The 11,353-nt window shown below is 37.2% G+C and overlaps 1 protein-coding gene across 1 annotated transcript; it reads left to right on the top strand.

Moving 5' to 3' along the window:
* The first annotated feature begins 4,672 nt into the window (after nt 1-4,672).
* LOC146467344 (ladderlectin-like) lies at nt 4,673-5,014 on the top strand. The gene has a single exon (XM_085126032.1). It carries the CDS (start codon nt 4,673-4,675, stop codon nt 5,012-5,014), a length of 342 nt encoding a protein of 113 aa, XP_084982158.1.
* Nucleotides 5,015-11,353: the final 6,339 nt, after the last annotated feature.

The following is an 11,353-nucleotide window of genomic DNA, read 5'->3' as shown; positions in this document are numbered from 1 at the left end:
TTTGAAGTTCGATTTATCCTTTTATTATTAGAATAAATTCTTCATTATTACTTTAATTTTCACTATGACAATTGTATGAATTATTCACACTAAGGCCTTTCTGTTTGAACAGCTGCCTTAATCTGCCAAAGATCGCTAATTTGGTATTCAAAGTAAAGACGAATGTTAAACATAGACAGATTCAGAATAAAGTTTTTATTCCCGACTGGAACCTCCAGCAGTTAGGTCTATCACTCTCAGGAAACCGCACTTGGTAAGTTGAGAAATTAGAAGTTTTAAAATTCAAGACGTGTTTCCTTATTGCTGTGTACAAGTCTTGATTCAGAAAAGCTAACCTGCCAAAAATTATTCCAGAATATTTTTCAGTGTCAATGGGGTAAGAAAAGCAGAACAAAATTCACCTCTGTCTTTTTTAATTACGGAATAGTTAATGCTCCTGTATGTAGTGTCCTGAGCGGATCAAACTCAACAAATTCGCCTGAAATGCTTAAAAAGGTATAAGAAACAGCAGCGGTAGTAATACATTGTTTAAAAAAAATCAACTTTTTGTCCTTGGTAGCTGCCTCTGAAAAATAAAATAAAATAAAAATTGGACGGCATGCACTTCGCAAAACATCACTGACCAATATCTGAATGGTTTGAGACGCTACGATTTCATTGCCTTTCTTGAAAGTAAGGACTGCAGTATCACATGAAAGTGCCAAAGAAAAAGAAAGACAAGAAAAGAAATGAAGTCAGGTAGTTCTTCATTCCATATTATCATTGATACGTCAATAGAGTCTTGGACTAATTCATGGGCTAATGCATATCATAATGTACCTTTTTAGCTTGTAACTTTTAAAACAGTACTATTCTCACAAGCTTTAATCAACTCTTATTCACCTCATCAAGTTATACGCTCTCATCAACTGTTACGTATTCTCCAAGTGTAACTGAGCTAAGGAAAGTATCCGTGAAATGCGTCAATTAAAATTACTGCTAAATAGGTCAACCTAGAATTTAGAATTTGTGGCACGGAAAGCAAATATAAACACTTGGATCATGAAAACCACGAAATCTCTTATTTCATTTCTGTTTTCGCTCAAGTGGAAAGGAAACGTCGTTTTGAAGGTCAAATTTTTTCCACATTCTTTTAACAGCAACAAGACGCATATGTGCGTGAATTTGGGCTTCTTTCCTGGCACATCCAGGTGTAAACGCCAGAAAGTCGACATGATGAAATCTCAGTTCTCTTTAGTTTACTGTTTTACAGCTCTAGCATAGTACAAGCAAGTATATTGTAAGCATTGTATATTCCTAGTCTAAAATTTTACCCTCTGTCCGTTTTTTACGCCCGGTCGGTAGTCTACGTTTTACACTGGCGGATTAAGTAATAAATTGTAGAAAATAAGAAAAGTTCTGACGCTAAAATCCGAACTGTTGGCTGTTGTATTCTCATAAAAACTCGAAAGTTTCGCAGAAATTCCATGGCCTGAATAATGATTTGAGATGTCCGCCGGCTCGTCGCCTGGATAAAACAACAAATTGCACTCGAAACACAATTTCTTAGCCGTTATTTCTCGGATTTCCGCTGTCGAAACTGTTGAGTATTCCTTAGTAGTTGTTCTTTCGATTTACCATTCCGAAAAGGTGTGTTTTCCTTCGGAAAACACGAAAATCGGCTACTAAAAATTTAGCCGTCCGGGCTCTTTGCGGTGTTATGTCTTCCGGTCATTTCAGTTCTAACTTACGGTGTTTCGGTTATTTGGATCTTATGATGGCAAATGAAACCTAGCTTTTCGAAATTGGCATTAGGTATTTTGTCAATTTCCGAATCGTTTTGGACCCGAAAAAGAGTCAAAAGCCAGTGTTTAAAGACTGTTCAGTATTTTTTCTGGCAAATATAGGTTAACAAAAGATGAGTTTTTGCACGTTAATTTTACTATCGTGCTGATTTTGTCACTTGTGGACAAAACTGATTAAGCAAACCGTTTACCTTTTGAAACTGTTAATAAATCAGCTTTCAAAACAAATGAACCAAACGCATAAACAATTTCTTGCCATATTCTTGAAAAAAGAAAAATTACAAGCTAAGTAGTAAGCAATCCTCGTCTAGTTTTAAATTGGACTGATTCGAATAATTTAAATGAACTCAAGTGATTCCACGCAACCGCTTTAATGGGCAATAATAGTGGTTTGCCCAAAGAATACTGAAGCTTATTTGATCTCCTATGTTATTTCGCGTTGACTAAAAAGCAAATTGGTCTGCTTAGGTTTTAAGTCTTGGTTTCTTTCCCATCACTTAAACTAGTTCTATTTGCCAATACTGAGTTACAAGATCTTGATGATGAGTTCCGTTCTTTTCGTGAACAGAAAAAGGGACTTTGAATTGATTTTAGTGCTAGCTCCACCACTCTTTTAAAATATGACCAATTCATTTCCACAAGTGTGCAGTCAACCTTTCCGACTATCTTCACTAGCGGTTACCGTGATTCATATTTAAAAGAGTGATACTCAGTATTCATTGTTCATAATTTCTCACAATTTTTGCAGAATTTTGTCATCTGCTTTAATTTGCCAAGCACCGCCGCTTGCGTGTTGATAATAAATATGTATATTGAATAAGGAGAATTTTCCAAAATAATTGGTCTCTTCAGACATGTTGTACTAATTATCGACGCCAAACCTTCTTGACAAACATCTCCGGTAGTTAGGACAGTCTCTTTCAGAAAACAAAGCTTGGTAAGTTGAACGATTGAGAAGTTTCACTTTTTATGTTACGACTGAAACATATGGCGTAAGATTACCGAAAATGCTTGGCGTTGTTCTTGGTTTAAATCTACAGTTTCTGAGTCAGAGAAGGAGCTCTTCAGTTGCCGAAAGGCTAAAACTCGACAATTCGAAAAGTTTTGCTTTCATATTGTTTCTTAAACCGTTAACATCAATGCTGTAATTTCTCCAAGCGAATTTTTATCTTGCGAATTCCTTTCCACGTTTTGATTTTCAGGAGAAATTAACAAAAAAAAGAGGAAAGAAAACGATGAAATGACGAGTTGTTCGCATCTTAGTCTTCCAGCGCACTTGGGCCATTTGCAATTTTACCAAAACAATTTGTGTTTGGGTGCCAATGCCCCCAGAAATTAACTTATCTATTAAATTACGTTAATTTAGTCCCACCTTGGTCTGGAGAAAGGCATGAATTGAAGTAAGACTCAAATACATAATTCGCAGGTTAAAATAAGGCAGTTAAGGTCGGACTGACCATTGTAATATTTGGAGTGCGAAATCCAAACCATAATAACTTGTGACAAAAATGACACATTTCACGCAAAGTTTGTTTCTTACGGAGAGTGAAGGGGGATTTATATCAGACATAAAATAAAATTTTTGCTAATAAAATAATATGATTATTTCATGCATTACGAGAAAAGGAGTTATTTTTTCAACAAGCTAAGTATATCAATAATTCAGATTTGCCAGAAAGGCAACTACTAAAAGCACTACTTCATTTAAAGTCCTTTGGGTTTTTTTCTACATTGCCAGCTTTTAAAGTAAATTAGCCATTCGCAAAAAAACCACATTCTTCCCATTTGCATTTTTTTTTTCATTAATGCCAAATTATCTTCACATGCATGTACATAATGTCCAACGTGAGTTCAAATACTGACAACTTTTTACATTTTTTAGCGTCATGCAATCACAAATTTCCTAACTTTGGCCATTGAATACTTTCTTCATTTTTCTTTACAGAATCAGGCAGGGATGGCTATCAAAGGAGCAGTGTTCATTTTTGGCGTTATTTTTGTGTCTCTGATGATGGAGACAGAGGGTTCGTAAAGGGTCGCGTAGTGGTTAACCTTAATATAACAGAATATCACTCTCATCTCTTTCATTTCCGTGTGGTTTTCAATTTCAGTACTAGCAGGTTTTTTTCCGTTTTCACCAGTTAAATCGTATCAATCACGTGAAATATTTCGAAAATGTAAAAGGCTAATTTTGCAAGATTGTCGTGAGTGCTAAACACAGCGAGCAAATGTTAAGGGCTGTCGAGTTAAGCTATTGTGGAAAGGAACCTTTTTTTTTATACCATTTCAAATAGAGTTCCCTGATACCTTTTTGATTATTTTAATGTGAGAAACCATGACATTCACTACTACAAAACTAGAAATAATGATGACCTTATTTTGGACAAAGTTAATTAACTTAGAATGCACCACGCGCGCTTTTTTCTACCAAGGAGCAAAATTTTTTAATAATGCTTAGAATTTATAACTGTTTGAAACTTCCTTTTATTGTTGCTCTCCTAGAATATTTGTGATCTCCTTTTATTTTATTTTTTCTTCTCAAAACTGATCCAGCAATCCTATATAAATATGTTTGAAATATTATTATTATTGTTATTATTATTATTATTATTATTATTATTATTATTATTATTATTATCGTGACACCGAAGCCTCGGTTTTTATCGCTCGTTTTTACATCTATTCGCAATGGTAAATCTTTATTGGTGAGAATAATAATCATTGTAATCGGTATTTAATAACCTAGGTCTTCTCGCGAGCGTCAAATCAATTTTTAGCTTATGGCTTCCTTTCTCTCTCTACCTTCTCTTTATTCAGGTTGTTGTCCACCTTAATGGGTTTCAAGTGAAGCCGCTTGTTACTACGTTGACAATACCCGATTTCGAAAAATGAGCGATGCTCGGAACAAATGTAAGCAAATGGAAGGAGACATCGCCATCATCAGATCTGCCAATGAAAACCAGTTTATTTTCGACCTGGTAAAGAAGACAGCTGGATTACCAGGCTGGGGTGCATGGATTGGCCTCCAGCGAACGGCTGACAGGAGCTTCAAATGGGTTGACGGCACCCCATTAGATTATGACGCATGGAATTCTGGAGAACCCAACGACAATGGAGGGCGCGAGGATTGTGTTGCCATGTACTGGAATGTAGGAGGAAAGTGGAATGATGCCCCTTGTGACTGGGAAGTCACCCCCGGTGTTGTTTGTAAGATGGAAATGCCACGTTGAGGTGACCAGTTCATTGCTAGCCAGAAAGCTGCAAACCTGACTGGCATATATAGGACTATAGAAGGCTAAAAGTAGCGTGACCATGTTAAAGTAGTCTATTGGTTTCTACCGCTGTACCAGTCAATAAAAGCACGACGTATTTAAGAGCGTTGCATGCGCTCTTTACATAGCCAAGTTATGCTTAAGGAAAAATAAAAGTGGTGTTGGCAACTTGCGTGGTCAAAAAATTTCAATGCATGTTCAATTGGGAAACGTCATTGTCTGTGCAACGTTAAGTTTTAATTTGTATCCGAAATTAACCATAAGCTTGAATTATTAAGATTTAAGAAAATATATACAAAATGGGGTGTTATGCCAACAAAACAAACCCTGCAGTACGTATAGAACGCGCATAGCCGGCTGTCATGGTAGGCTGATACCAGTGATAATATAAACAAAGCAAAGTGGTTGAAAATGGCTTCGATTCAGTTTAATAATTGTTAATTTGTCATCATTTTTCCTTTCGCTGAAACGCGGACAGGGTTACTTGTTCCCTGTTTAAAAAAAAATTACCACATTCTGTTAACAGTCCTTACGTTTTTTTTTTTTTTTGTGCATACATTTTGAATGAAACCGCCCAAAACATCCCAAACATTATAAATTCTGACAAACCGACCATCCTCTTATACAGGGTGAGTTGAGGTGTTAAAATTTTAGAAATAATTTAGCGTTCCTTGGCCTTTTAAGTCTACGTTCAGGCTACGTTTAAAGCGACCTATATCTACAATTATTAAAAATGGATCATTGTTTAACGACAATTCCGGGAATTTGATTGGCTTTTAGCGGCCATGCCCGAGAAATAATGACCATTAAATTGTCTTTTGCTTGTTCTTGAAAAGCGAAATCAGCAAGATCTGGCAATATGTCTTTAATGAAACAATTATTCCGCTCGCGTTTGCTAGATATGAGATGATTATAGCGAACTCGGCGCTCGCTCTACGCCCCTCATTAGCTATCATCTCATATCCAACGCACGCTCGTGGAATAATTGTTAAACATATACGTCCATCTAGATTATTCGTTTCACATTTAAGTAAACAGGCAACAAAATCAGCTCATCAACTCTCCCATTGGTTTTTTCGCGAAGTGCATACGCGATGATCCCTCGAACGGGACCGCCTACTGTAACATTTAACAAATCATTTGTTTGAGAACGATTACAAGAGTCGGAAGAAAGACAGAGTGCAAATCGCACCCTTTTGTATATTTTCGAGTTATTCGTGCTGGTCATCTAGTTCATTTATTGTCATGGCTAGTCAAGGAATCGTTTTTCTAACTAAAGATGATCGTTTTTGGCGCAAGTAATCATACATGGGTTGTCTGGCTAACATAAATGAGCAACTAGTTCAGCATTTCTGTTTTCGATCGAGATATTAGTTGTTTGTGTGCCACTCCTCAAACTTTGGACACCATTTCGATTGTTCATTAACTTACTATTAAAGGAGGGGAGGGGAGAAGGTGGAAGCAGGAGGAGGGTAACGGGTCTTCGCGATGTTCTGATTTTCGTGCATTTTAGATCTTACGGTGTTTCGGTAATTTGAATTTCATACTAGTGCGACATGAATCCTGGTATTTTTTAATGTAGATCAGCTATTTTGGCAATGTTTGACTCGTCATTGACCCATAAAGAGAGTAAACAGCCAGCGTTACGTATTTTTCTACAAAATATAGGGAGACAAGCTAAACTTTTTCCTCGTAAGTTTTTAATATCGTGTCGATTATGTCACATGTGGGCACAACTCACTATAGAAACCCTTTTCCCAGTGAAGGGTACAAACGAATGTTGTGCCACTAGCACCAAGGACAAATGATGGATCAGAAACTTAACTCTACAGTGTTTGTTGAAGTGCTAAAGTGAACCCATGAATTTCCCACTGAGCGTTAGCTATAGTAAGGAAATGGGAGATCGCACGAAGCGACCTCGTGTGAATTGAGCCCACGGCCACTGGATTTGATCGTCCGTTGAGGCCACACGTACTTGCTCCCGTCATAACTTATATATTACTTCAGTTGCTCATTCTCCTACCCGAAAGTCTTGATAAGAAGCTTTTCGGTTTTAATAGTGGATAGACTGAGGTTGCTCTTGGCAAATTCCGTCGTATAGTTTCTCTAACTACCACTGTCAAACAAATTTCGCATAGTGTGACCAGTGTGTGGGTTATTGACGCTAGATAACAAACCAACAGCAGCAGGACAGACTTGTTCGTAGCCTCCCACGCAATTGTTTACGGGACTCGTATTATCTCCTCCCACGGGGTATTGCGAGTCTCCCTAACTTATGTGTCAGATAATTATATTGAAATGGAACCCCTCCCTCTTGACATGCACTAGACCACTGGAATTGTCAAAAAATCGACAAATGATGTTTCCCTGCAAACTTGTGACAAAGGCTGCTTGAAGAGGAATTCTGTGCCAAATGGCTTTTACGACAACAAATGGAACAACGCCTTTGGTGTCTTAAGAGATTCTTCTACATCCAATATAAATTATTGTGGTACACATTGCGCTGGGGTTCCTCTGCCTGTAGTAAGTACAATTCACACATTTATCTCCTGACAGAGTGACTAAAGCAGCTGCGGTAGGGGAGCTGATCCTTCACTTAATAAATCGCCCAACATGAATCCGATTTCCTATTATAATCGAAGTAATACTCCCATTGTTAAACATATGGACATGAAATGACTTATATCGTAGATATAGTAGATAGGTAGATATAGAATATATAGAGGATTCGTCATTTCAATACTGCTGTCACACGTAATGTATATACATATTGTGCTTTTGTAATTATTGTAATGCGCATTTGATCATCTTGTCATGGAAAATGGGCAATATAAGAGAATAAATTATTATTATTGTTATTATTATTTCACTGTGGTCATAGCTGGCTCAGACAAGTTTTTTTTTTTTTAATTTCAATCAGTTCAAAGCGTTTCGTCACTGCAATTTCACTGTCAAATTCCTTTAAAAGTCAGGGATGTAAGACCTACTCTTCTTTAACTATAAACTTTGAAATCATTAAGCTCAGATTTGCTGGGAGTTTCTTCATCAAAAGAGATATTTCCCATATGATTCACTCTCTACCTCTTAGAGTTCATGGCGCGAATTGGCCATCACCTTTATCATAAGGTTCCGTTAGCCGTTTCAAATTACTGTCAGAATTTACTGCTGCAACTTGTTGACAAGACGTTCCTTACGTGCATTGATAATTGTTTGAGGTTGCAAAAGCGCTTCTTTACGATGTTTTGGCTGTTTCATAATCATCGGCTGTTAAAGGAAGTCCACGAATGGCCCCAGCTGCCGCACCTTCCGCTTGGCAGTCCGATGCTCTACCAACCGAGTTAGCAGGACGGTGGACTATGCAAATACATAAATGCACGTCGGAGAAAAGAAAGGAAAAGAGGGCGGCGATTGAGTTCAGTGGACTACTGAAAGCAGCCGTTCTCATCGAGAACATTTGGCCATTAAAAGCAATGACATAATTAACGTGTTTGTTGCGCGCTAGAAATTTTAAAATGACGATAAGGTTGATACGAATGTAGAAAAACACAATGGTTGTAACAGGCTCATATTTTGCGATGTGCAATTTATGTGAGTTTTAGAGAAACTGAGATTAAGTAATATTTAAAGATATCTGTTTCTAGGAATTAACGTAATGTTTAAAACAGACGCAGCAGTGTTTTTAGACCCGACAAAACACGGGCTGAGAGTTTCCTGGAAAAGCGTGTGTCAAGAGAGTTCATAACAATGATGCTTTTGTGAATGTTGGAAATAAGCGTACGAGAAAAACATTAAATACCGCATACTAATAAGGAGGAAGTTTTACAGGGTCTTAAAACCACTGCACATGATGTTTTATCGACCATTTGATAGGTCAATCAACTTATGGATTATTAATGAGTTTGAGAAATGTTCATCAAAACTCAATGTAGCGTCCATATACACCCCAAGAACCTTTGCTGAAACAAGCGGACGCAGCTCTTTCCCAGTAAAGTAACATGTAGATCCAGATCTGTAGGCGTATTTTGAAGCGGATTAAAAGCAATTCCGTCTTCTCCGGGTTAATCAGAAGGCTATTTTGGCAGCACAATACGGCCACTTTTCTCAGGTCTTCGCTTATTTGTCGAGCGGCACCAACGATATCCCCAACCAACAATGACAGATGTAATGTCGAATCATCCCCGGAGGATTCTAAGGAACAGTAATCTGAAACGCCTGGCAAATTGTTAATGTAAACATTAAATAATGCTGACCCTAGGATGGATCCTTGTGGAACTCCGTGTGTAGATTTACACATTCCAGACATTTCAGAGCCAATTCGTATATACTGCTGGTGAACATGTCGTAGTCGTGGTTGTTTTCGCTTACAAACTGCTCTCGAGCTCTGCTTCTTTTAAACCTGTGTTTCATACAAACTAATTTCAAAACAACAATCGGAAGGAAACTAGTCTGAAGCGTTGTGCATGAAAGGATACATCTGATGTATCTGTAGTAATGCAACAGGTTTTTTTACTTACCAAATTTAGCCCAGAAGCTTCCAATCAATCCGTCTTCCTTTCCGAATGTTTCGAACCGATCCACAAATGTAGTCTTTTCCGTTATGGAATAAGCTGTTTACAACTTTTCACGGGAAACGAATGAAAAGGAAAATTGCGAACAAAACAATTTTGCAAACCGCTTTTCTTCGAGAAACGAGGAAAGTGAGAGGATGCATGTTCGCTAGCCGAAAGGCAGCCGCTAATAAAAGCGCCAAAAAAATGAGACCTCTCTCCAGGCTTTCCGCGTTATTCAACTTTTCTCGCTTGTTTCCAGGCTACCACAAATTGTAAAATTACATCTATTCTAGCTATGAAAAAGTCAGAATGGAAAGAAACTTTCGATGTTTTAGCGAGAACACACATTCAAACCTCGTATACGGGTTTGCTTTTATTTATTTATTTATTTATTTATTTATTTATCATTATTTTTTTTTTTTACTTGATAGGCGCTGATCAGGAGACATTCAACTGATTTTTATGAGTGGATGTTCTGACAATTTTTTACTATATCCACGCGAATTTTAGGCTTAGGAACCTCGAAATTGGTGTTAGATAGGAAAATTGAATCTTGGTCAAGTTTCAGTCGTTATTCGCTTTCTCCGAACAAGAATTATATTTTGTTTGTCTTGGTCTATTTCAGACTTTATTGTAATGGTATTTGTGGATTTCTGAGGGAAGTGTTGTCTTATTTTCAATCGAATTTTAACGTCATACAAACTCTAATATATTCGACCTTGATGAAGGTAGAATTGCTGAACTCTTGTTCTTCTCTTGCTGCATAGTGTTTGCTGCCAAAAGCAGCCAATAAAGTATTATTAGGCTCTGCCTACCCCCATGATTTGGGATTTTAATGTTTCGGTTTATAACGGAACATCCATGGTTTTCCAAAAGTCTTTAAGACATTCGCTGCTGACTTAAGAACCATCAATTTTAAAAGACTAATTTAAAAGAGTCATTCTAAAATTTTAAGGCGTTTACTTAATGGACTAGTCATTTGGCATTTCAGAGTTCCTGTGAACCTCATCAAAGCGAGGCTAAGTGCAAAGCTTTTAATATCAAAATTAGTTTACATCCCTATGCAAACAAAAAGAATTTTAACATGAAAAGCTTTGCACTTAGCCTCGCTTACAAAAATGAAATTCCCCCGACCCCCGGGACATAGCGGGGATTTAACGCGGCCATAGGCTTCAAATCTGTAAATAACCTTATCTCAGATTCTACGATTGGGCTGGCTGTAATGCCTTTTTTTTTCTTTAACCTAAGAAAGAACCGACACAAAGTAATTTCCATTCAAATATTGCCAAGCCATTCAGCGTTGGTACTGAATGCGTACAAAGAACCGTTGTTATTTAAGTATTAACCGTGGTTCAATAAAACTACGACTATGAGCAATGTATCTATAACTATGTTTCTTCTCTCACCTTGTGTAATCATAAACACCAGTAATGCAGTAAAGGTGACCAACAAGATGAGACAAGACAAGATGATTTATTTAACTCAGCTCAGTTTCACATGACATAGGTTGGATTTACATTGGTAACGAAAACAGAGTTCAACTAAGGAAAGTAAAATTATAACAACAAAATAGAGAGCGAGTAGGGATCATCCAAATAGCAGGGCTAATCTAGTGGACGACCCCAGAAACAAGATACAATTACAGACAGAATTAAGAATAAATTTTTTATAAAAAAGTATTTCTTCATGCGGCAAAGCAAGTAATTAACTAGAATAATAATTAAGTATAGTGGTCTTAAGGGTTTTA

This window comes from Pavona decussata, unplaced genomic scaffold (assembly GCF_977016875.1).
Source record: "Pavona decussata unplaced genomic scaffold, jaPavDecu1.1 SCAFFOLD_137, whole genome shotgun sequence".
Classification (NCBI taxonomy): Eukaryota; Metazoa; Cnidaria; class Anthozoa; order Scleractinia; family Agariciidae; genus Pavona; species Pavona decussata.
This window is presented reverse-complemented; position numbering and strand designations above follow the sequence as displayed.

What these genes read in the sequence shown, in the direction of transcription:
- LOC146467344 (XM_085126032.1), top strand. Translation starts at nt 4,673, where the DNA reads ATGAGCGATGCTCGGAACAAATGTAAGCAAATGGAAGGAGACATCGCC.